Raw genomic sequence first — 27114 nt, forward strand, 5'->3', positions numbered from 1 at the left:
AGGACGGTAGAAAGAGGGAAAATCGACCATGGATATCTAAGGAAATAAGGGAGAGTATCAAATTGAAGGAAAAAGCATACAAAGTGGCAAAGATTAGTGGGAGACTAGAGGACTGGGAAAATTTCAGGGGGCAACAGAAAGCTACCAAAAAAACTAGAAAGAAGAGTAAGATAGATTATGAGGGTAAACTTGCTCAGAATATTAAGACAGATAGTAAAAGTTTCTACAAATATATAAAACAAAAAAGAGTGGCAAAGGTAAATATTGGTCCTTTAGAGGATGAGACGGGAGATTCAATAATGGGAGATGAGGAAATGGCTGAGGAACTGAACAGATTTTTTGGGTCGGTCTTCACAGTGGAAGACACAAATAACATGCCAGTGACTGATACAAATGAGGCTATGACTGGTGAGGACCTTGAGAAGATTGTTATCACTAAGGAGGTAGTGATGGGCAAGCTAATGGGGCTAAAGGTAGACAAGTCTCCTGGCCATTGGGCAGACGCAGCATGGGTTCATAAAGGGTAGGTCGTGCCTAACTAATTTAGTGGAATTTTTTGAGGACAGTACCAGTGCGTGACATAACGGGGAGCCAATGGAGGTGATATATCTGGATTTCCAGAAAGCCTTTGACAAGGTGCCATACAAAAGATTGCTGCATAAGATAAAGATGCATGACATTAAGGGTAAAGTAGTAGCATGGATAGAGGATTGGCTAATTAATAGAAAGCAAAGAGTGGGGATTAATGGGTGTTTCCCTGGTTGGCAATCAGTAGCTAGTGGTGTCCCTCAGGGATCAGTGTTGGGCCCACAGTTATTCACAATTTACATAGATAATTTGGAGTTGGGGACCAAGGGCAATGTGTCCAAGTTTGCAGATGACACTAAGATGAGTGGTAAAGCAAAAAGTGCTGAGGATACTGGAAGTCTGCAGAGGGATTTGGATAGGCTAAATGAATGGGCTAGGGTCTGGCAGATGAAATACAATGTTGACAAATGTAAGGTTATCCATTTTGGTAGGAATAACAGCAAAAGGGATTATTATTTAAATGATAAAATATTAAAACATGCTGCTGTGCAGAAAGAACTGGGTGTGCTAGTGCATGAGTCGCAAAAAGTTGGTTACAGGTGCAACAGGTGATTAAGAAGGCGAATGGAATTTTGTCCTTCATTGCTAGAGGGATGGAGTTTAAGACGAGGGAGGTTAGGCTGCAATTGTATAAAGTATTAGTGAGGCCACACCTGGAGTATTGTGTTCAGTTTTGGTTTCCTTACTTGTGAAAGGACGTACTGGCACTGGAGGGTGTGCAGGAGATTCACTAGGTTAATCCCAGAGCTGAAGGGGTTGGATTATGAGGAGCAGTTGAGTTGACTGGGACTGTACCCATTAGAATTTAGAAGGATGAGGGGGGGGGGGGCGATCTTATAGAAACATAAAATTATGAAGGGAATAGATAGGATAGATGCGGGCAGGTTGTTTCCATTGGCGGGTGAAAGCAGAACTAGGGGGCATAGCCTCAAAATAAGGGGAAGTAGATTTAGGACTGAGTTTAGGAGGAACTTCTGCACCCAAAGGATTGTGAATCTATGGAATTCCTTGCCCAGTGAAGCAGTAGAGGCTCCTTCATGAAATGTTTTTAAGATAAAGATAGATAGTTTTTTGAAGAATAAAGGGATTAAGGGTTATGGTGTTCGGGCCGGAAAGTGGAGCTGAGTCCACAAAAGATCAGCCATGATCTCATTGAATGGCGGAGCAGGCTCGAGGGGCCAGATGGCCTACTCCTGCTCCTAGTTCTTATGTTCTTATGTGAGGCCTCTGCCCGGAGAGGGGAAGTGTGCCACGGTGCATGTGTCCTTTGTTTGGGTTGAGCTCTGCTATTCCCCGGTTTCCCTGCAGTGGGGCTGTGCTTCTGAGGAGTGCACTGAGGAGTGACAGCACCTGGTGGGACACTGATTGAGTTTGGCCACACCCAGTCCAATGATGGGTCAGCTGGGGGCTGAGGTTTCCAGAGTGGGGCCCAGACAGGTTTCCACATGATCAGAGGCTCTCTGACCATATACATAGAACATAGAACATTACAGCGCAGTGCAGGCCCTTTGGCCCATCTACTCTAAAGCCCATCTACACTATTCCCTCAGCATCCATATGTTTATCCAATGACCATTTAAATGCCCCTAATGTTGGCAAGTCCATTACTGTTGCAGGCAGGGCATACCACACCCTTACTACTCTCCGAGTAAAGAACCTACCTCTGGCATCTGTCCTATATCTATCTCCCCTCAATTTAAAGCTATGTTCCCTCGTGCTGGACATCACCATCTGAGGAAAAAGGCTCTCACTGTCCACTCTATCTAATCCTCTATGCCTCAATTAAGTCACCTCTCAACCTTCTTCTCTCTAACGAAAACAGCCTCAAGTCCCTCAGCCTTCCCTCATAAGATCTTCCCTCCATACCAGGCAACATCCTGGTAAATCTCCTCTGTACCCTTTCCAATGCTTCCACATCCTTCCTATAATGCGACCAGAATAATACGCAACACTCCAAGTGCGGCCGCACCAGAGTTTTGTACAGCTGCAACATGACCTCATAACTCCGAAACTCAATCCCTCTACCGTACGCCTTCTTAACAACCCTCTCTACCTGGGTGGCAACTTTCAGGGATCTATGTACATGGACACCGAGATCCCTCTGCTCATCCACACTGCCAAGAATCTTACCATTAGCCCAGCACTCGGTCTTCCTGTTATTCCTTCCAAAATGAATCACCTCACACTTTTCTGCATTAAACTCCATTTGCCACCTCACAGCCCAGCTCAACAGCTTATTTATGTCCCCCTGTAACTTGTAACATCCTTCCGCACGGTCCATAATTCCACCGACTTTAGTGTCATCTGCAAATTTACTCAGCCATCCTTCTACGCCCTCCTCCAGGTCATTTATAAAAATGCCAAACAGCAGTGGCCCCAAAACAGATCCTTGTGGTACACCACTAGTGACTGGACTCCAGGCTGAACATTTCCCATCAGCCACCACCCTTTGTCTTCTTCCAGCTAGCCAATTTCTGATCCAAACTGCTAAATCACCCTGAATCCCATGCCTCCGTATTTTCTGCAATAGCCTACCGTGGGGAACCTTATCCTTACAGGACACTGAGTGGTCAGCAGAGTAAACAGCCAGGGACCTGTAAGTAGCATTTAAATCACAGTACAGCAATGGGGGTCTGAGCCTGACCACCCCAATTTCGAGGGACATCCCCACTCCACAAACTTGGGAAGTCATTCCTGGCTACTGCCCCAGCCCGAGCATCCACCTCCCGCCCCAGAAAGCCTCACAATTTTGGAGTGTTTTTGAAAGTTTTCTTCCCTTTTTGCTTCCCCTCGGCAGCCATGGCGCCCAGGCCCCACTTGTGAATATTTTCAGCAATTCGCACCCACGTGACTGCCACCTAAGAGGAGCAGAGCATCATGGAATGGTGCAACATAACTGTATGTAACCCGCTGATGATATTGAAATCTATGCAAATGACAGTTTTACATGGATCCACTAGAGCGAGGTGGAAGCTTTGATTTGTAAGGTCCGAATGGCCGACTCCCGCTCCTATTGTTTATGTTCTTGGCGGTACAGTGGCAGTGGTTCGATCCAGGCCCCGGGTCACTGTCCATGTGGAGTTTGCACATTCTCCCCGTGTCTGCGTGGACCTCACCCCCACAACCCAAAAAGATTTGTGGGGTAGGTGAATTGGTTGTGCTAAATTGCTCCTTAAATTAGAAACGGAAAATAATTGGATACTTTAAACATTTTAAAGTTTATGTTTTTACATTCACATTGCTGTATCTGTCGTACTCCACAACTTCCTGTACATTCTTTATATGAGAACCAGAAATAGCCAATCCCTCAGCTTGCATGGTAAGGATTGTTCAAATGTATGCTTTCATCTGTGACTGTGTGTTTCCAACAGGCAAACCCTCGTGCCACCCCACATTCATCTGGCAGCAGCGCTCATCCTGAAAATCAGTGTCAGATTGAGGTGGAAGGACAAAATGTAAATGTAGTTTTTACTCTGTTTAATGGATGTGAGCTTCACTGGGACACTCCAGAGTTTTTATTGCCCATCGGTAATAGCCCTCGAGAAGAAGTGGTTACTGACTGTTTGCAGGGGAAAGTAACCTCATTATAATTTATTAACTGCAAATGATTATCACTGTTTACTCAATCATTTAATTGATTTGGTGTATTGTACTATAATTAAAATTAAGTAAAAATGTTCCCCTTCCTGCACCTCAAACCCTGGGGGAAACAATTTTACAACAGATATTGAGACATTGGGTTTGATTTAATGGGATTCTGCACCTCCGCCCCCCTCCGCACTCATCTCCCTATCCCCACAACAGACAGTCAGTAAGGAGCCCGCCCAGTAAAAGAACAATGGCCAGCATACGTTTGATGATTAATGACCAGAGGCGGGAAGATCTATCTCTCAGAAAGAGGCAGTCTTGCCTCAGCGAGCTCCCAGAGGCTTGTCGCTCTTCAGTTCTTTGGGCCAGAATGAACCTCTCAACATGGGTGGCAACTTTCAGGGATCTATGTACATGGACATCGAGATCTCGCTGCTCATCCACACTGCCAAGAATCTTCCCATTAGCCCAGTACTCGGTCTTCCTGTTATTCCTTCCAAAATGAATCACCTCACACATTTTTGCATTAAACTCCATTTGCCACCTCTCAGCCCAGCTCTGCAGCTTATTATGTCCCCCTGTAACTTGTAACATCCTTCCGCACGGTCCACAACTCCACCGACTTTAGTGTCATCTGCAAATTTACTCAGCCATCCTTCTACGCCCTCCTCCAGGTCATTTATAAAAATGCCAAACAGCAGTGGCCCCAAAACAGATCCTTGTGGTACACCACTAGTGACTGGACTCCAGGCTGAACATTTCCCATCAGCCACCACCCTTTGTCTTCTTCCAGCTAGCCAATTTCTGATCCAAACTGCTAAATCACCCTGAATCCCATGCCTCCGTATTTTCTGCAATAGCCTACTGTGGGGAACCTTATCCTTACAGGACACTGAGTGGTCAGCAGAGTAAACAGCCAGGGACCTGTAAGTAGCATTTAAATCACAGTGCAGCAATGGGGGTCTGAGCCTGACACCCCTATTTCGAGGGACATCCCCACTCCACAAACTTGGGAAGTCATTCCCGGCTACTGCCCCAGCCCGAGTATTCACATCCCGCCCCAGAAAGCCTCACAATTTTGGAGTGTTTTGGAAAGTTTTCTTCCCTTTTTGCTTCCCCTCAGCAGCCATGGCGCCCAGGCCCCACTTGTGAATATTTGCAGCAATTCGCACCCACGTGACTGCCACCTAAGAGGTGCAGAGCATCATGGAATGGTGCAACATAACTGTATGCAACCCGCTGATGATATTGAAATCTATGCAAATGACAGTTTTACATGGATCCACTGTAGCGAGGTGGAAACTTTGATTTGTAAGGTCCGAATGGCCGACTCCCGCTCCTATTGTTTATGTTCTTGGCAGTATAGTGGCAGTGGTTCGATCCAGGCCCCGGGTCACTGTCCATGTGGAGTTTGCACATTCTCCCCATGTCTGCGTGGGTCTCACCCCCACAACCCAAAAAGATTTGCGGGGTAGGTGAATTGGTTGTGCTAAATTGCTCCTTAAATTAGAAACGGAAAATAATTGGATACTTTAAACATGTTAAAGTTTATGTTTTTACATTCACATTGCTGTATCTGTCGTACTCCACAACTTCCTGTACATTCTTTATATGAGAACCAGAAATAGCCATTCCCTCAGTTTGCATGGTAAGGATTGTTCAAATGTATGCTTTCATCTGTGACTGTGTGTTTCCAACAGGAAAACCCTCCTGACACCCCACATTCATCTGGCAGCAGCGCTCATCCTGAAAATCAGAATCTGATTGAGGTGGAAGGACAAAATGTAAATGTATTTTTTACTCTTTCATGGATGTGAGCTTCACTGGGACACTCCTGAGTTTTTATTGCCCATCCGTAATAGCCCTCGAGAAGAAGTGGTTACAGACTGTTTGCAGGGGAAAGTGACCTCATTATAATTTATTGAACTGCAAATGATTATAACTGTTTACTCAATCATTTAATTGATTTGGTGTATTGTATTATAATTAAAATTAAGAAAAAATGTTCCCCTTCCTGCACCTCAAACTCTGGGGGAAACAATTTTACAACAGATATTGAGACATTGGGTTTGATTTAATGGGATTCTGCACTACCGCCCCCCTCCGCACTCATCTCCCTATCCCCACAACAGACAGTCAGTAAGGAGCCCGCCCAGTAAAACAACAATGGCCAGCATACGCTTGATGATTAATGACCAGAGGCGGGAAGATCTATCTCTCAGAAAGAGGCAGTCTTGCCTCAGCGAGCTCCCAGAGGCTTGTCGCTCTTCGGTTCTTTGGGCCAGAATGAACCTCTCAACATGGGTGGCAACTTTCAGGGATCTATGTACATGGACATCGAGATCTCGCTGCTCATCCACACTGCCAAGAATCTTCCCGTAAGCCCAGTTTATTCCTTCCAAAATGAATCACCTCACACTTTTTTGCATTAAACTCCATTTGCCACCTCTCAGCCCAGCTCTGCAGCTTATTTATGTCCCCCTGTAACTTGTAACATCCTTCCGCAAGGTCCACAACTCCACCGACTTTAGTGTCATCTGCAAATTTACTCAGCCATCCTTCTACGCCCTCCTCCAGGTCATTTATAAAAATGCCAAACAGCAGTGGCCCCAAAACAGATCCTTGTGGTACACCACTAGTGACTGGACTCCAGGCTGAACATTTCCCATCAGCCACCACGCTTTGTCTTCCCAGCTAGCCAATTTCTGATCCAAACTGCTAAATCACCCTGAATCCCATGCCTCCGTATTTTCTGCAATAGCCTACCGTGGGGAACCTTATCCTTACAGGACACTGAGTGGTCAGCAGAGTAAACAGCCAGGGACCTGTAAGTAGCATTTAAATCACAGTGCAGCAATGGGGGTCTGAGCCTGACACCCCTATTTCGAGGGACATCCCCACTCCACAAACTTGGGAAGTCATTCCCGGCTACTGCCCCAGCCCGAGTATCCACATCCCGCCCCAGAAAGCCTCACAATTTTGGAGTGTTTTGGAAAGTTTTCTTCCCTTTTTGCTTCCCTCAGCAGCCATGGCGCCCAGGCCCCACTTGTGAATATTTTCAGCAATTCGCACCCACGTGACTGCCACCTAAGAGGTGCAGAGCATCATGGAATGGTGCAACATAACTGTATGCAACCCGCTGATGATATTGAAATCTATGCAAATGACAGTTTTACATGGATCCACTGGAGCGAGGTGGAAACTTTGATTTGTAAGGTCCGAATGGCCGACTCCCGCTCCTATTGTTTATGTTCTTGGCAGTACAGTGGCAGTGGTTCGACCCAGGCCCCGGGTCACTGTCCATGTGGAGTTTGCACATTCTCCCCATGTCTGCGTGGGTCTCACCCCCACAACCCAAAAAGATTTGCGGGGTAGGTGAATTGGTTGTGCTAAATTGCTCCTTAAATTAGAAACGGAAAATAATTGGATACTTTAAACATTTTAAAGTTTATGTTTTTACATTCACATTGCTGTATCTGTCGTACTCCACAACTTCCTGTACATTCTTTATATGAGAACCAGAAATAGCCATTCCCTCAGTTTGCATGGTAAGGATTGTTCAAATGTATGCTTTCATCTGTGACTGTGTGTTTCCAACAGGAAAACCCTCCTGACACCCCACATTCATCTGGCAGCAGCGCTCATCCTGAAAATCAGAATCTGATTGAGGTGGAAGGACAAAATGTAAATGTATTTTTTACTCTTTCATGGATGTGAGCTTCACTGGGACACTCCTGAGTTTTTATTGCCCATCCGTAATAGCCCTCGAGAAGAAGTGGTTACAGACTGTTTGCAGGGGAAAGTAACCTCATTATAATTTATTGAACTGCAAATGATTATAACTGTTTACTCAATCATTTAATTGATTTGGTGTTTTGTATTATAATTAAAATTAAGAAAAAATGTTCCCCTTCCTGCACCTCAAACTCTGGGGGAAACAATTTTACAACAGATATTGAGACATTGGGTTTGATTTAATGGGATTCTGCACTACCGCCCCCCTCCGCACTCATCTCCCTATCCCCACAACAGACAGTCAGTAAGGAGCCCGCCCAGTAAAACAACAATGGCCAGCATACGTTTGATGATTAATGACCAGAGGCGGGAAGATCTATCTCTCAGAAAGAGGCAGTCTTGCCTCAGCGAGCTCCCAGAGTCTTGCCGCTCTTCGGTTCTTTGGGCCAGAATGAACCTCTCAACATGGGTGGCAGCTTTCAGGGATCTATGTACATGGACATCGAGATCTCGCTGCTCATCCACACTGCCAAGAATCTTCCCGTAAGCCCAGTACTCGGTCTTCCTGTTATTCCTTCCAAAATGAATCACCTCACACTTTTTTGCATTAAACTCCATTTGCCACCTCTCAGCCCAGCTCTGCAGTTTATTTATGTCCCCCTGTAACTTGTAACATCCTTCCGCAAGGTCCACAACTCCACCGACTTTAGTGTCATCTGCAAATTTACTCAGCCATCCTTCTACGCCCTCCTCCAGGTCATTTATAAAAATGCCAAACAGCAGTGGCCCCAAAACAGATCCTTGTGGTACACCACTAGTGACTGGACTCCAGGCTGAACATTTCCCATCAGCCACCACCCTTTGTCTTCTTCCAGCTAGCCAATTTCTGATCCAAACTGCTAAATCACCCTGAATCCCATGCCTCCGTATTTTCTGCAATAGCCTACCGTGGGGAACCTTATCCTTACAGGACACTGAGTGGTCAGCAGAGTAAACAGCCAGGGACCTGTAAGTAGCATTTAAATCACAGTGCAGCAATGGGGGTCTGAGCCTGACCACCCCAATTTCGAGGGACATCCCCACTCCACAAACTTGGGAAGTCATTCCCGGCTACTGCCCCAGCCCGAGCATCCAGCTCCCGCCCCAGAAAGCCTCACAATTTTGGAGTGTTTTGGAAAGTTTTCTTCCCTTTTTGCTTCCCCTCAGCAGCCATGGCGCCCAGGCCCCACTTGTGAATATTTTCAGCAATTCGCACCCACGTGACTGCCACCTAAGAGGTGCAGAGCATCATGGAATGGTGCAACATAACTGTATGCAACCCGCTGATGATATTGAAATCTATGCAAATGACAGTTTTACATGGATCCACTGTAGCGAGGTGGAAACTTTGATTTGTAAGGTCCGAATGGCCGACTCCCGCTCCTATTGTTTATGTTCTTGGCAGTACAGTGGCAGTGGTTCGACCCAGGCCCCGGGTCACTGTCCATGTGGAGTTTGCACATTCTCCCCGTGTCTGCGTGAGTCTCACCCCCACAACCCCAAAAGATTTGCGGGGTAGGTGAATTGGTTGTGCTAAATTGCTCCTTAAATTAGAAACGGAAAATAATTGGATACTTTAAACATGTTAAAGTTTATGTTTTTACATTCACATTGCTGTATCTGTCGTACTCCACAACTTCCTGTACATTCTTTATATGAGAACCAGAAATAGCCATTCCCTCAGTTTGCATGGTAAGGATTGTTCACATGTATGCTTTCATCTGTGACTGTGTGTTTCCAACAGGCAAACCCTTGTGCCACCCCACATTCATCTGGCAGCAGCGCTCATCCTGAAAATCAGAATCTGATTGAGGTGGAAGGACAAAATGTAAATGTATTTTTTACTCTTTCATGGATGTGAGCTTCACTGGGACACTCCTGAGTTTTTATTGCCCATCCGTAATAGCCCTCGAGAAGAAGTGGTTACAGACTGTTTGCAGGGGAAAGTAACCTCATTATAATTTATTGAACTGCAAATGATTATAACTGTTTAATCAATGTTTAATTGATTTGATGAATTGTATTATAATTAAAATTAAGAAAAAACCCTCCTGACACCCCACATTCATCTGGCAGCAGCGCTCCTCCTGAAAATCAGAATCAGATTGTGGAAGGAGGATTTGATTGGATTAGATTGAATTTGTTTCGTGACACGTGTACCGAGGTACAGTGAAAAATATTTTTCTGCGAGCAGCTCAACAGATCATTAAGTACATGAGAAGAAAAGGGAATAAAAGAAAATACACAATAGGGCAACACAAGGTACACAATGTAACTACATAAGCACTGGCATCGAATGAAGCATACAGGGTGTAGTGTTAATGAGGTCAGTCCATAAGAGGATCATTTAGGAGTCTGGTGACAGTGGGGAAGCAGCTGATTTTGAGTCTGTTCGTGCGTGTTCTCAGACTTTTGTATCTCCTGCCCGATGGAAGAAGTTGGAAGAGTGAGTAAGCCGGGTGGGAGGGATCTTTGATTATGCTGCCCGCTTTCCCCAGGCAGCGGGAGGTGTAGATGGAGTCAATGGATGGGAGGCAGGTTCTTGTGATGGTCTGGGCGGTGTTCACGACTCTCTGAAGTTTCTTGCGGTCCTGGACCGAGCAGCTGCCATACCAGGCTGTGATGCAGCCAGATCGGATGCTTTCTATGGTGCATCTGTAAAAGTTGGTAAGGGTTAATGTGGACATGCCAAATTTCCTTAGTTTCCTGAGGAAGTATAGATGCTGTTGTGCTTCCTTGGTGGTAGCGGCAACGTGGGTAAACCAGGACAGATTTATTTGGAGATGTGTACCCCTAGGAATTTGAAACTGCTCACCATCCCCACCTCAGCCCCGTTGATGCTGACAGGGGTGAGTACGGTACTTTGCTTCCTGAAGTCAATGACCAGCTCTTTAGTTTTGCTGGCATTGAGGGAGAGATTGTTGTCGCTACACCACTCCACTAGGTTCTCTATCTCCCTCCTGTATTCAGACTCGTCGTTATTCGAGATCCGTCCCACTATGGTCGTATCGTCAGCAAACTTGTCGATGGAGTTGGAACCAAGTTTTGCCACGCAGTCGTGTATGTACAGGGAGTAGAGTAGCGGGCTAAGTACGCAGCCTTGCGGGGCGCCGGTGTTGAGGACTATTGTGGAGGAGGTGTTGTTGTTCATTCTTACTGATTGTGGTCTGTTGGTCAGAAAATCGAGGATCCAGTTGCAGAAATGGGAGCCAAGTCCTAGGTTTTGGAGCTTTGATATGAGCTTGGCTGGGATTATGGTGTTGAAGGCATGTAAATGTATTTTTTACTTTTTCATGGATGTGAGCTTCACTGGGACACTCCAGAGTTTTTATTGCCCATCCGTAATAGCTCTCGAGAAGAAGTGGTTACAGACTGTTTGCAGGGGAAAGTAACCTCATTATGATATATTGAACTGCAAATGATTATAACTGTTTAATCAATCATTTAATTGATTTGGTGAATTGTATTATAATTAAAATTAAGAAAAAATGTTCCCCTTCCTGCACCTCAAACCCTGGGGGAAACAATTTCACAACAGAGATTCAGACATTGGGTTTGATTTAATGGTATTCTGCACTACCGCCCCCCTCCGCACCCTCCACACTCATCTCCCTATCCCCACAACAGACAGTCAACAAGGAGCCCGTCCAGTAAACAACAACGGCCAGCATACATTTGATGATTAATGACCAGAGGCGGGAAGATCTATCTCTCAGAAAGAGGCAGTCTTGCCTCAGCGAGCTCCCAGAGACTTGTCGCTCTTCAGTTCTTTGTGCCAGAAAGAGGCGTGTGGCTCTAGATCAGGATTTTAGAACTTGATGAGAGTTTGTGCTTCTTGCTGGGGCAAAGCAAGCAGGTGCCAGAGTTGGGAAATATGGTAGAGAGATTGGCAGGCCATCGGGGGAGGGGAACCAGCAGCTTGTGAAGGTACCAGTCGATGAACTCTAAAGGGCCCTTAAGGAAGGACACCCACCACTTGCTTGCTGCCAGGAAGGAAGCCTTGACTGGGCACTTGGCCCAGGAAAATGTCTGAAGCTGGCTCAAACACAGCGGAAGCACGTTGAAACCCTAAAGAAGACATTGGCTGAATCTGGAATGCCAAATTCTCTGTTCACGCTTGCAGTGAGTCCCACCATGGGTGAGATTAGAGAATTCCGCCCATGGGTTGAGGATTTAGGGACTCAATTGGCCACTGGTGTGCTGACTGCCGTTGCTACTCATTCCACTTGTAAAGATTGGTAGGAATAGTGGTAGGCCAGTAGGTAGCAGGCAGACCACAAGCTGATTTAACTTGCACCACTCTGCTCTTGAAACTCATCAACATACGAAATAGGAGCTGAAGTAGACCATTCAGCCCCTTGAGCCAGCTCAGCCATTCAACAAGATCATAGTTGATTTGCTTGTATTTGATCTTATACGTTTCAATCAAGCCATCCCTCACTCTTCTGGATACAAGGGTCCGGATTCTCCATCCGGTTACAGCAGCGGGATTCTCCGGTCATATTGGATTTTGTTTATTGTCACGTGTAGAGAGGTACAGTGAAAAGTATTTTTCTGCGAGCAGCTCAACAGATCATTAAGTACAAGAAAAGAAAAGGAAATAAGAAAATATATAATCGGACAACACAAGGTACACAATGTAACTACATAAACACCAGCATGGGTGAGGCATAAATGGGTGTAGTGATAATGAGGTCAGTCCATAAGAGGGTCGTTTAGGAGTTTTGAGTCTGTTTGTGCATGTTCTCAGACTTTGGTGATGTTCGTGCGTGTTCTCAGACTTTTGTATCTCCTGCCCAATGGAAGAAGTTGGAAGAGTGAGTAAGCCGGGTGGGAGGTGTCTTTAATTATGCTGCCTGCTTTCCCCAGGCAGCGGGAGGTGTAGGTGGAGTCAATGGATGGGAGGCAGGTTCGTGTGATGGACTGGGCTGTGTTCACGACTGCAGGGTTCACGACTGTGTTGCAATGAATGGGAGATATGGCTGAGGGCTAAATTCTCTGACCTCGATAGCAACTGTAGCGGGTCAGACTCACAACAGCCAAGATGTTCAACCTGATCTCCTGAGACGACATGCTCATCCAAGTATTGCTCTAGCTGTCCTCGCCTGAACGGCCAGCAATGCATTTCCATCCTTCCTTAAAAGGAGCCCAAACTGCACCCAATGTTTGAGGTGTGGTTTCAAAGAGCTGTATAACTGAAACATGCTTCAACGCACAAGTGTCTGATGGGGGTGGAAACAATAAACTTCCTTGTGAATCTTGCAGAATATGAGCTCCCCCGTTAAGGGGAAGGGGACCTCTAAACAATGTATAGTTGTCTGGTATATAAAGCCAGGCAGTTGGCATTGGCAAGACAGACCCATGGACCAACATTGTGATGTATACAATAGCTATTGTAAATAAACTAAGGAGTGAATTTACTGCCTCCCCAGCCTCGCGTTCCTCGGCACCGTGCCGGATTCTTCGTTCCCGCAGCCGGCCAATAGGATTTCCCATTGTGGCCACCCCACGCCACCGGGAAACCCACGGGCAGGGCAGGCACTGCCAGTGGAACGGAGAATCCTGCCGGCGGAGAATTCATCCCTAAATTTATTTGAACAACTTGGTGTGGACTCCTTCGTGATCTTATGAAAATAACATTCTTACCCCTTTCCTCATCAGCGGTAAATGTCAATTTCACACCCCGGAGTGTTTAAAACAATAACCTTAGTTCAATCTAATTAACCGGAGAGACAGAATACTTAATTGACCTTTCACTAATCAGGCTTCCACATTGTATCAAATCTGCCATTAGATGTCATGCTTGCTCCATTGTAAAAAGTAAATCCAGAGTTGCTTGGAATTAGGTAAAATTATGAAGAAATAGTAAGTAACACAAACCAAGGTTCTGCAGTAAAGATGTAAATAATCAGAATAATTTTTGGATCTGCTGGGATTTAGAATGCACAACATTTGGATCAAGTGCAACAGGTTGCCTGGAATTCCTGTGCCAAGCGAGAATTCCAGGATCCTTCTCCTCTGCAGGAAAAGTCTCCAGTTGCTCGATATTGAACTCAAGGACTGGCAGTCATCACAGTAGGTCATAGGGAGGTTGAGCATTCCCCATGGTGAATTTTCCCACTGGGCACCCCAGGAAAACAGCAAATTGAGAAGAATGGGAAGTGTGTGGCCCTCTGGCAGGTTCAGGAGAAGTAGGCAGAGCAGAAATCTTCCAGAAATTAATCCATCTCAAATAAGTTTTCAGAACTGAGTCACAGTGAAGGTGATGTACAAGTGTGCAGACTGGAGCACATCCAATTGTTCATCTGTGTTACGGCATTCATTGTAAGAAGTCTTACAACACCAGGTTAAACTCCAACAGGTTTGTTTCAAATCACTAGCTTTCGGAGCACTGCTCCTTCCTCAGGTGAATGAAGACTTCTTACTGTGCTCACCCCAGTCCAACTCCGGCATCTCCACATCACGGCATTCATTGTCAAAGAGATTTCATATCAGAACGGGGAGACACAAAGTGGTTGAATAGGTTTTAAAATAGAGGTAGGTAACATGAAGTAGATTACTTACCCTGAATCTCCACTGGGCTTCATTTCATGTTTATTCACTCAGTGTCACAATTGAGCCGGTCTTAATTCATGACCCAATATTGTACCATTAGAGTATCATTGAACACAATCAATACTGGCCAAGGATACATAGTTCTGTATCAGTCTTGCCCCAGCACTAACTGCGCGGGAGGGGATTCTCCGTTGGCTGATGCCAAAATCATGAAATGCGATTGCCGTTCAATCGGCAATCCCTCAAGTTTGCATGGTAAGGATTGTATGGTAAGGATTGTAAAAGGTGTCGGCTTTCAGCTATGTCTGTGCTTTTTCAAAAGACAACCTCTCCCAAAGCTGTTGGTTCACTATTGGGAGATCCGGACATGACACCTCCACCTGACAACAGCGTTCATCCTAAATGTCAACATCCGATTACCAAGGAAGAAGCAGATGTAAATGTTTTAAATATCTTTGATGTGGAGATGCCGGCGTTGGACTGGGGTGAGCACAGTAAGAAGTCTTACAACACCAGGTTAAAGTCCAACAGATTTGAGGAAGGAGCAGCGCTCCGAAAGCTAGTGACATCGAAACAAACCTGTTGGACTTTAACCTGGTGTTAAATATCTTTCACAGATGTAGCTACTGCTGGCAAGACCTACATTTTATTGCCCATCTATAATTGCTTTTGAGAAGGCAGTGGAGTAAGTGTCCTCCTTAAACCACTTCTGTCCATGATTTTAGATACTCCGACCAAGAGTAAAATAACCCACATGGGTCTTACGGGGTGGAAATGATTAACAACCCCATGGACACTGCAGAATACGAGCTCCCTCATTAAAGGAGCTGGGAGACTTCTAACAATGTCTGGCTATGTATAAATCGAGTCAGCCAGCAAGGCACTGATGAGTGAGGAACCAGAAGGGAGCGATAGGTAATAGTGCTTGTAAAATTAAGTAAGCTTTTGTTTCAATGAACTCAGTGTGGATTCTTTGTGACCTTATAAAACTGGCGACAAGGATAAAAACTGGCTAGCTATCAACGCTGCTGAGCCACATCCCAATCTCAGATACAGGTTGGAGATTTTATTTCATCATGCCTCTTTTCGGAAGTTTGGATGAGTCTGATGCCAGAAGGAGGATTGTAATGAGTACACAGTGAATGAGTTCCTTTTCTGGGCCAACAATATTGAAGAGAACGACCGCCAGGTAGTGATATTGCTCAAGTGCCTGTGGCGCGCACTCGTTTGGAGTGATACGGAGCCCAACATACTCAGCAGCAGACTTTTGATGTGCTTGTATCCTTAGTGAGGCTGCACTTTTAATCCTTGGGCCTCCCGCTTATTGTGGAAAAAGGCCACAGCCCCAGCCTTTTAGCCTGTAAGGTTCACTGATTGAGCAGCACTGGTGGCACAAGTAATGATGGCGGACAAAATGGTCCGTTTATGCGGGAATTACAATTTGACAGTAAACACGACTTCACGGTTGGACCCCTACCCCATGCCCTGCAGAGAGGATCTCTACACAAAGCTTGCAGAAGGGCTTTCGTTCATGAAGCTCAATATGAGCCACACATTTAGATCCTGCTTCCCGCAAGTATCCGGCTTACCGTCAATATGCACAGGGACCTATACGATTATATGCAGCTGCCTTTCGGAGCGTCCTCCGCCTGTGCAATGTTCCTGCGAGGGGTGCTGTGTGTGGCACTATATTTAGATGATGTGCTGTTAACAGGAGCTTTAGAGCATGAACACTTGGACAACCTGTTGAAAAAGGTTTTCTGAGGCCGGTGTCCACTTACGATGGGCGAAGTCCATTTCCCGTGCGAAGGAGGTGGTCTACCTCGACCATCAGGTGGACTGTAAAGGCTTGTACCCCGTGGAGAAGGTGCATGCCATTCAACAGGCCCCACCTCGATAGACGCCACAGAACTCGCTCTTTCCTTGGACAGATTGACTATTCTGCCAAGTTTATCTCGAATCTTGTGACCAAATTGGCCCTCCTTCTGACGAAGAATCAGTTGGCAGCCTGGGACCAGCAGCAGGAAGCTGCTTTTCGGCAGGTGAAGCAGTTGTCGTCTCGGATGGCACGGTGGCACAGTGGTTAGCACTGCTGCCGCATGGCGCTGAGGACCCGGGATCGATCCCAACCCTGGGTCACTGTCTGTGTGAAATTTTCACATCCTCCCCTTGTCTACGTGAGTCTCATCCTCACAACCCAAAGATGTGCAGGTTAGGTGGATTGACCATGCTAAATTTCCCTTAGTGTCCAAAAAAGTTTAGGTGGGGTTCCAGGGATAGGGTGGAGGCGTGCACTTAAGAAGGGTGCTCTTTTCAAGGGCCGGAGCAGAGTCGATGGGCTGAAAGGCCTCCTTCTGCAATGTAAAATCTATGACTATGAAATGCTGATGGCCAGAGACTTCATAAACCACCTTGTATGATTTGTCCAGACAGAGGTGCAAAGGTGCTCCACAACTAGGAACAGCAAGAGCGTTGCCCCTTTAGACGACGACCATCCAGGCACGTTGTACAAGGTGATTCGGTGTTTGTTCAAAACTTTGCTGTTCGTGCCCAGTGGGTCTCCGGAGTTATCCTCCACCAGACAGGATCGGTTTCTTACCAGGTGCAAGCCCAATGTCGGATAATGCAAAAGAACCTGGAGCACATTCGGTCCAGGCGACACCTTCTTCGGAGAATACCATGTCCTTGAAAACTTCTTCTCAATCTGCATCTGCTGCCTGAAGAAGCCACAGTGAAGCCCCAAGGGGGTTAGGAGGCCAATATGACTGAGGTAGTTGACTTGGACTTGATAATGGAAATTCAGGAGGTCGCCGACGGGAAGTATTTGGAACCACAGCCTCAGGCATTGCAGCCACCATGATGTTTGTGTCGGAAGCGGTGGTCATCTTCGAGATCCGCATTGCCCGATCCCGCACCTCAGGTGCATGATGTCCAGCCAATCACCAGCAGCTTTCCGGAGGTGAATGTTCCCACTGTGGGCACCCCAGAGAAACAGCAAATTCAGGAGAATAGGAAGTGTGTCGCCCTCTGGCAGGTTCAGAAGAAGCAGGCAGAGCAGAAAACTTTCAGAAATTAACCCGTCTCAAACAAGTTTTCTGGGGCGAAATTCTCCTACCCGCCCCGCCACATTTCTGCCCCGACCGTCCGGCGGGAGTCTCCGTAACACCGGCCGGTCAATGGGGTTTCCCATTGTGGGGAAGCCCCACGCCGTCGGGAAACCCCCGGGTGCCGGCAAAACGGAGACTCCCGCCGGCGGAGAATGACGCCCCAGAACTGAGTAATAGCAAAGGTGATGTGCAAGTGTGCAGACTGGCATTCATTGTCAGAGAGGTTTCATATCAGAATGGGAAGACACAAAATCTCTTCTATTAGTGTTCTTACTTACACATCCCGTGTAATTTTTCTCACTCATTTAAGCTGCTGTCTTTGTTAATTGGACACAGAAACAACAGAACTTTGCATTTTTCTGACAAGTTTCAAGTGCAGCAAGACACTTGAAAGCTCCTTGCAATGAGAACATAATGTGTACTGGGCAGGGCAAAGTGGAAGTTGGTTGAATAGGGTTTAAAATAGAGGTAGGTAACAAGAAATTGTTACAGGTGCCAGAATGTGGCGACGAGGGCTTTTCACAGTAACTTCATTTGAAGCCTACTTGTGACAATAGCGATTTTCATTTTTTCATTCAGAAATAGAGGACTTACCCAGAAACTCCACTGGGCGACATTTCATGTTGGTTCACTCAGTGTCACAATGTGAGCCCGTCTTGATTCATGACCTAGTATTGCACCATTAGAGTAGAGTAATCATTGTGCACAAACAATATTGGCCAAGGATACATAGTTCTGTATCAGTCTTGCCCCAGGGGGTGGGGGAGTAATTCCCAAGTTGGCTGATGCCAAAATAGGTTCCGTGGTAAAATAACGGTGGTCGCTGATTTGAGACCAAATCGCAATTCTATGTCATCTCGCCAGCGGCGTCAATGTGGTCCAGAATACATGGACAGTAAACACCAATGACATGTCATTAGCGGGCCTGATTAGGTGTTCTCCGGCACCTCCGTGATGCTCCACCTCCGATGGGGCGAGTTCCCGACAGCGTGGTTCCCTTGTTCTTTTAGAAATCGTGAAATTGCTGTGGCGGCTGCTGAGGGAGAGAGTGGTTATGGAAAGCATCTAACATCTCCATAGTTGGCTTACAGCTGTGTCGTTGGCTGGGGGCCTTCTGGCAGGGCCGGCGGGACTAGCAGGGTGTGTCCAGGAGGTAGGCTGTGGGGTTGGGATGGATAGGCACAGAACACCGTTGCCACAGCCAGAAAGGCAGCTATGCAGGCCCCTGGCAGCCCACAGTGAACATAGGGCCTGAGGCAACCCCCTTGGTGCCCGCTGGCCCCAGCCAACCCAGCTGAGCGCGCTCCAGCACAATTTTGTTGGGTGGAATGTGTGTATATGGGGATTGTAATGCGTATTTGCAGTTGTAGCTTGTCAGCCTCCTGAGTGTCAATCACAGACCGGGCGAAGCCTGCACCATTTTTCATTGGAATCAATTTGTGTTCACTGCTGAATCGGTCCAGGTGCAGCGCCAGTTTTACTGTCGTGAAAGTCAACGAATTCTGCCCCAGAGTCAACACTTAGTCTTAGGAATGGAGAATCCCGCCATGGATGTTTCATATAACTAGAGTTAAGAGTTGTGTTTCCATTTGCATATTAGAATGATTAAAGCTTACAATTTTACCTGTGACTGTACTTTACCGAAGAGACCCTCTAATGAACCTGGGGATCGTTCAGAGAACACCCCTGAGTTGTCTGATGGCGGGACAGCGTCGGGAGGAAGTCAAACTGATCCCAAGGAGGAAAGACCGGATCAAAACTCTGACAGAGCGGTAAGTGCACTCAGCACAATTTATTGTACTTTTATTAATTGTATTTGCAATTTTATTATTTAATTCTGCTGCTGAATTACATCATTAGCTATTCAGGATAAATGTCAATTATCGGCTCTGCCAGGGGTAGATATCAGTAATTTCATAATATGGGCACTCAGACCATGAACGAGTGAAAGAATCTGTAGGAATTTGACGAGTGGTGATTTACGGTGTAATTCTCCCAGAACGGAAGAAAGTCCCACAGTGAGCCTGTTTAGCTGTGTTTCCCAGTGCTGAGAAACACATGGCTATTCAACACTACTCACGTATAAGGAGCCCGAGGCATAGCCTTGTTCTGTACTGCGAGGTGGTCCGCTCTCCAGAATTCCCCAGTATAACGAGAGATTGGGACGGAATTTTTAAATGGAGTCAAGATCTCCGAGGCCCCGCGAAGCCATCCCGACCTCCCCCCTCAGCCACACGAGACTGGATGTCTATCTCAAATATGTAGATTTGCCAAAACGTGATCCCGGCCATTGTCGTCAGGATTCAAATCACAACATCTTGCGAGAACGCGTTGGATCTTGCGAGGAGCTGAGAGCCAGGTATATCCCGGGAGTGGGATTTTATCTGCCACACTGCGCTGAGGCGAGCAGCTTTCCTGGCGCAGTGTGGCCATTGGATCGCGACCTTATTGTTAATTAATTAATTTCATTTAATAATCATTGTCACAAGAAGGCTGACATTAACGCTACACTGAAGTTACTGTGGAAAAAACCCCAGTCGCCACATTCCGGCCCCTATTCGGGTACACCGAGGGAGAATTCAGAATGTCCAAATTACCTAAAAGCATGTCTTTTCGGACCACTGTGCTGCTGTGCCGCATACTTGAAGTGGAAGGAGATGGAAAATGTGAAGTAGTTCATTTTAGTACGGAGAATGCAGAGAGGCAACATGAAATGTACAATTCTGAAGTGAATTCAGGAACAGAGAGATCAGGGTTTATATGTGCACAAATCATTGAAGGTAGCAGGACAGGTGACAGTTCAGTCAATATATAAACCAATATCTTGAACTTTTTCAAACGGGACATCAAGTGCGAAAGCAACAAACTATGTCAAACCTGTATAAAACATTGGTTTGGCCTCAACTGGAGTATTATTTTTATTCTTTTACTGGGTGAAGGCATTACTGGGTAGGCCAGCTTTTTTTCCTATCCTTATTGTTCACGAGAAGGTTGTGCCGATCACCTTCTTGAACTGTTGCATTCTTTGTGGTCTCGCTGCACTTAGAGAGGTTACAGAGGGTGTTCCAGGACGTGACCCAGTGACAAAATGCTCAGAGGATGTGACCCAGTGACCAAATGCTAAGAGAATGTTTCCTCTCATGGCTAGGTCGCGAAATTAGGAGCAATGTTTAAAAACCAGGGGCAGGTTTCTCAGTCCCACCAGCTCCGTTTTCAGGTGCTGTGCGCTCCCGCCGGCATTGGGATTCTCCATTCTTGCAGCCCAGCCAATGGGGTTTCCTATTGTGGCCACCCTATGCCTTCGGGAAAGCTGCAGGAATGGATGCGCTGCCGGAGAAGTGGACGATCCACCGATGCAGAATCCCTCAGCAGACTTTTCCCATTAAAGTCGGAGGAAAGTATTGAATTTATTTTCCAAGACGATCATTGTTGTTTGGAATTCTCTTCCCCAGCGAGCAGTGGAATTTGGGTGATTGAATATAATCAAGACTGAGTTAGAAAGATTTTTGATTGACAAGGGTGACAGGAGTTATCAAGAGAAAATAGGGAAGTTAACGCCATCATCAGATCAGATTATTGAATGGCAGAGCACGTTCAAGGGGCAGAATGACCTACTCCTGCACCTATTGCTTATGTTGTTACATTCACATTCCTGCATCAGCAGTACTCCAGAATTTGCTGCAAATTTTACATGATAATGAGCACTAGGCAATCCCTCAGCTTGCACAGGAAGGATTGTAAAGGTGTCTGTCAGACAACCTCTCCCAAAGCTGTTGGTTCACTATTGGGAGATACGGACATGACACCTCCACCTGACAACAGCGTTCATCCTAAATGTCAACATCCGATTACCAAGGAAGAAACAGATGTAAATGTTTTAAATATCTTTCACAGACGTAGCTACTGCTGGCAACACCTACATTTTATTGCCCATCTATAATTGCTTTTGTGAAGGCAGTGGGGTAAGCGTCCTCTGTCCATGATTTTAGATACTCTGATCAAGAGTAAACTAACCCAAACGGGTCTTATGGGGTAGAAACGATGAACTACTCCATGGACATGCAGAATACGAGTTCCCTCAATAAGGAGCTGGTGCTATGTAGAGATAGAATCAGCCAGTAGGGCACATGATGAGCGAGGAACCAGAAGGGAGCTATATATAATAATTGTAAAATTAAGTAAGCTTTTGTTTTAATGAACTCGGTGTGGATTCTTCGTGGCCTTATAAAACTGGTTTTCAAAACTGAGTAACAGTGAAGGTGATGTGCAAGTGATGCAACTGGAGCACATCCAATTGTTCATCTGTGTTACGGCATTCATTGTAAGAAGTCTTACAACACCAGGTTAAAGTCCAACAGTTTTGTTTCAAATCACTAGCTTTCAGAGCACTGCTCCTTCCTCAGGTAAATGAAGACTTCTTACTGTGCTCACCCCAGTCCAACGCCGCCATCTCCACATCACGGCATTCATTGTCAGAGAGATTTCATATCAGGACCTCTAGGGTTGTAATCTCGGGATTACTCCCTGTGCCACGTGCCAGTGAGGCTAGAAATAGGAAGATAGAACAGCTAAACACGTGGCTAAACAGCTGGTGTAGGAGGGAGGGTTTCCGTTATCTGGACCACTGGGAGCTCTTCCGGGGCAGGTGTGACCTATATAAGAAGGACGGGTTGCATCTAAACTGGAGAGGCATAAATATCCTGGCCTCGGGGTTTGCTAGTGTCACACAGGAGGGTTTAAACTAGTATGGCAGGGGGGTGGGCATGGGAGCAGTAGGTCACAAGGTGAGAGCATTGAGGGAGAACTAGGGAATAGGGACAGTGGGGCTCTGAGGCAGAGCAGACAGGGAGAAGTTGCTGAACACAGCGGGTCTGGTGGCCTGAAGTGCATATGTTTTAATGCAAGAAGTTTTACGGGTAAGGCAGATGAACTTAGAGCTTGGATTAGTACTTGCAACTATGATGTTGTTGCCATGACAGAGACCTGGTTGAGGGAAGGGCAGGATTGGCAGCTAAACGTTCAAGGATTTAGATGTGTCAGGCGGGATAGAGAGGGATGTAAAAGGGGTGGCGGACTTTTGCTACTGGTTAGGGAGAATATCACAGCTGTACTCCGGGAGGACACCTCAGAGGGCAGCGAGGCTATATGGGTAGAGATCAGGAATAAGAAGGGTACAGTCACAATGTTGGGGGTTTACTACAGGCCTCCCAACAGCCAGCGGGAGATAGAGAAGCAGATAGGTAGACAGATTTTGGAAAAGAGTAAAAACAACAGGGTTGTGGTGATGGGAGACTTCAACTTCCCCAATATTGACTGGGACTCACTTAGTGCCAGGGGCTTAGACGGGGCGGAGTTTGTAAGGAGCATCCAGGAGGGCTTCTTAAAACAATATGTAGACAGTCCAACTAGGGAAGGGGCGGTACTGGACCTGGTATTGGGGAATGAGCCCGGCCAGGTGGTAGATGTTTCAGTAGGGGAGTATTTCGGGAACAGTGACCACAATTCAGTAGTTTTTAAAGTGCTGGTGGACAAGCATAAGAGTGGTCCTAGGATGAATGTGCTAAATTGGGGGAAGGCTAATTATAACAATATTAGACGGGAACTGAAGAACATAGATTGGGGCGGATGTTTGAGGGCAAATCAACATCTGACATGTGGGAGGCTTTCAAGTGTCAGTTGAAAGGAATTCGGGACCGGCATGTTCCTGTGAGGAAGAAGGATAAATACGGCAATTTTCGGGAACCTTGGATAATGAGAGATATTGTAGGCCTCGTCAAAATAAAAAGGAGGCATTTGTCAGGGCTAAAAGGCTGGGAACAGACGAAACCTGTGTGGAATACAAGGAAAGTAGGAAGGAACTTAAGCAAGGAGTCAGGAGGGCTAGAATTTCTAATTGGAGGGCTGTGACCAGTGGTGTTCCACAGGGATCAGTGCTGGGACCTTTGCTGTTTGTAGTATATATAAATGATTTGGAGGAAAATGTAACTGGTCTGATTAGTAAGTTTGCAGACGACACAAAGGTTGGTGGAATTGCGGATAGCGATGAGGACTGTCTGAGGATACAGCAGGATTTAGATTGTCTGGAGACTTGGGCGGAGAGATGGCAGATGGAGTTTAATCCGGACAAATGTGAGGTAATGCATTTTGGAAGGGCTAATGCAGGTAGGGAATATACAGTGAATGGTAGAACCCTCAAGAGTATTGAAAGTCAAAGAGATCTAGGAGTACAGGTCCACAGGTCATTGAAAGGGGCAACACAGGTGGAGAAGGTAGTCAAGAAGGCATACGGCATGCTTGCCTTCATTGGACGGGGCATTGAGTATAAGAATTGGCAAGTCATGTTGCAGCTGTATAGAACCTTAGTTAGGCCACACTTGGAGTATAGTGTTCAATTCTGGTCGCCACACTACCAGAAGGATGTGGAGGCTTTAGAGAGGGTGCAGAAGAGATTTACCAGAATGTTGCCTGGTATGGAGGGCATAAGCTATGAGGAGCGATTGAATAAACTCGGTTTGTTCTCTCTGGAACGAAGGAGGTTGAGGGGCGACCTGATAGAGGTCTACAAAATTATGAGGGGCATAGACAGAGTGGATAGTCAGAGGCTTTTCCCCAGGGTAGAGGGGTCAAATACTAGGGGGCATAGGTTTAAGGTGAGAGGGGCAAGGTTTAGAGTAGATGTACGAGGCAAGTTTTTTACGCAGAGGGTAGTGGGTGCCTGGAACTCGCTACCGGAGGAGGTAGTGGAAGCAGGGACGATAGGGACATTTAAGGGGCATCTTGACAAATATATGAATAGGATGGGAATAGAAGGATACGGACCCAGGAAGTGTAGAAGATTGTAGTTTAGTCGGGCAGTATGGTCGGCGCGGGCTTGGAGGGCCGAAGGGCCTGTTCCTGTGCTGTACATTTCTTTGTTCTTTGTTCTTTGTTCTTTGTAGAAGGGGTCATGAAAAGTCATTGGCAAATAGGGTTAAGGAAAATCCCAAGGCTTTTTACACGTACATAAAAAACAAGAGGGTAGCCAGGGAAAGGGTTGGCCCACTGAAAGATAGGCAAGGCAATCTATGTGTGGAGCCAGAGGAAATGGGCGAGGTACTAAATGAATACTTTGCATCAGTATTCACCAAAGAGAAGAAATTGGTAGATGTTGAGTCTGGAGAAGGGTGTGTAGATAGCCTGGGTCACATTGAGATCCAGAAAGATGAGGTGTTGGGTGTCTTAAAAAATATTAAAGTAGATAAGTCCCCAGGGCCTGATGGGATCTACCCCAGAATACTGAAGGAGGCTGGAGAGGAAATTGCTGAGGCCTTGACAGAAATCTTTGGATCCTCACTGTCTTCAGGTGATGTTCCGGAGGACTGGAGAATAGCCAATGTTGTACCTCTGTTTAAGAAGGGTAGCAAGGATAATCCAGGGAACTACAGGCCGGTGAGCCTTACTTCAGTGGTAGGGAAATTACTGGAGAGAATTCTTCGAGACAGGATCTACTCCCATTTGGAAGCAAATGGACGTGTTAGTGAGAGGCAGCATGGTTTTGTGAAGGGGAGGTCGTGTCTCACTAACTTGATAGGTTTTTTGAGGAAGTCACTAAGATGATTGATGCAGGTAGGGCAGTGGATGTTGTCTATATGGACTTCAGTAAGGCCTTTGACAAGGTCCCTCATGGTAGACTAGTACAAAAGGTGAAGTCACACGGGATCAGGGGTGAGCTGGCAAGGGGAATACAGAACTGGCTAGGTCATAGAAGGCAGAGAGTAGCAATGGAAGGATGCTTTTCTAATTGGAGTATGTGACCAGTGGTGTTCCACAGGGATCAGTGCTGGGACCTTTGCTGTTTGTAGTCTCGATAAATGATTTGGAGGAAAATGTAACTGGTCTGATTAGTAAGTTTGCAGACGACACAAAGGTTGGTGGAATTGCGGATAGCGATGAGGACTGTCAGAGGATAAAGCAGGATTTAGATTGTTTGGAGACTTGGGCGGAGAGATGGCAGATGGAGTTTAATCCGGACAAATGTGAGGTAATGCATTTTGGAAGGTCTAATGCAGGTAGGTAATATACAGTGAATGGTAGAACCCTCAAGAGTATTGAAAGTCAAAGAGATCTAGGAGTACAGGTCCACAGGTCACTGAAAGGGGCAACACAGGTGGAGAAGGTAGTCAAGAAGGCATACGGCATGCTTGCCTTCATTCGCCAGGGCATTGAGTATAACAATTGGCAAGTCATGTTGCAGCTGTATAGAACCTTAGTTAGGCCACACTTGGAGTATAGTGTTCAATTCTGGTCGCCACACTACCAGAAGGATGTGGAGGCTTTAGAGAGGGTGCAGAAGAGATTTACCAGAATGTTGCCTGGTATGGAGGGCATTAGCTATGAGGAGCGGTTGAATAAACTCGGTTTGTTCTCACTGGAATGAAGGAGGTTGAGGGGCGACCTGATAGAGGTCTACAAAGTTATGAGGGGCATAGACAGAGTGGATAGTCAGAGGCTCTTCCCCGGGGTAGAGGGCTCAATTACTAGGGGGAATAGGTTTAAGGTGAGAGGGGCAAGGTTTAGAGTAGATGTACGAGGCAAGTTTTTTTACGCAGAGGGTAGTGGATGCCTGGAACTCGCTACCGGAGGAGGTGGTGGAATCAGGGACGATAGTGACATTTAAGGGGCATCTTGACAAATACATGAATAGGATGGGAATAGAGGGATACGGACCCAGGAAGTGTAGAAGATTGTAGTTTAGTCGGGCAGCATGATCGGTACGGGCTTGGAGGGCCAAAGGGCTTGTTCCTGTGCTGTACATTTCTTTGTTCTTTGTTCTAGAACGGGGAGACACAAAGTGGTTGAATAGGTTTTAAAATAGAGGTAGGTAACATGAAGTAGATTACTTACCCTGAATCTCCACTGGGCTTCATTTCATGTTTATTCACTCAGTGTCACAATGTGAGCCGGTCTTAATTCATGACCCAATATTGTACCATTAGAGTAATCATTGAACACAATCAATACTGGCCAAGGATACATAGTTCTGTATCAGTCTTGCCCCAGCACTAACTGCGCGGGAGGGGATTCTCCGTTGGCTGATGCCAAAATCATGAAATGCGATTGCCGTTCAATCGGCAATCCCTCAAGTTTTCATGGTAAGGATTGTATGGTAAGGATTGTAACAGGTGTCGGCTTTCAGCTATGTCTGTGCTTTTTCAAAATACAACCTCTCCCAAAGCTGTTGGTTCACTATTGGGAGATCCGGACATGACACCTCCACCTGACAACAGCGTTCATCCTAAATGTCAACATCCGATTACCAAGGAAGAAGCAGATGTAAATGTTTTAAATATCTTTCACAGACGTAGCTACTGCTGGCAAGACCTACATTTTATTGCCCATCAAAATTTGCTTTTGAGAAGGCAGTGGAGTAAGTGTCCTCCTTAAACCACTTCTGTCCATGTTTTTAGATACTCCGACCAAGAGTAAAATAACCCACATGGGTCTTACAGGGTGGAAATGATTA

General features: G+C 46.2%; 1 protein-coding gene across 2 annotated transcripts in view; it reads left to right on the forward strand.

Annotated features, from left to right (window-relative positions):
* Positions 1–27114, forward strand: part of LOC140389405 (uncharacterized) — a 110976-nt gene that overhangs the window by 57928 nt on the left and 25934 nt on the right. Inside the window, exons 3-4 of one of the 2 annotated variants that reach the window (XM_072473550.1) lie at positions 5877–5960; positions 7777–7899. The exons of the other annotated variant lie outside the window; for it this stretch is intronic. Of the exons in view, the coding sequence (XP_072329651.1) occupies positions 5877–5960; positions 7777–7893 (201 nt within the window). The 3' untranslated portion in view covers positions 7894–7899. Of the gene's footprint in view, positions 1–5876; positions 5961–7776; positions 7900–27114 lie in introns of those variants that run through there. 2 annotated transcript variants of the gene reach the window in all.

Source organism: Scyliorhinus torazame, chromosome 14, assembly GCF_047496885.1.
Source record: "Scyliorhinus torazame isolate Kashiwa2021f chromosome 14, sScyTor2.1, whole genome shotgun sequence".
NCBI classification, from domain to species: Eukaryota; Metazoa; Chordata; class Chondrichthyes; order Carcharhiniformes; family Scyliorhinidae; genus Scyliorhinus; species Scyliorhinus torazame.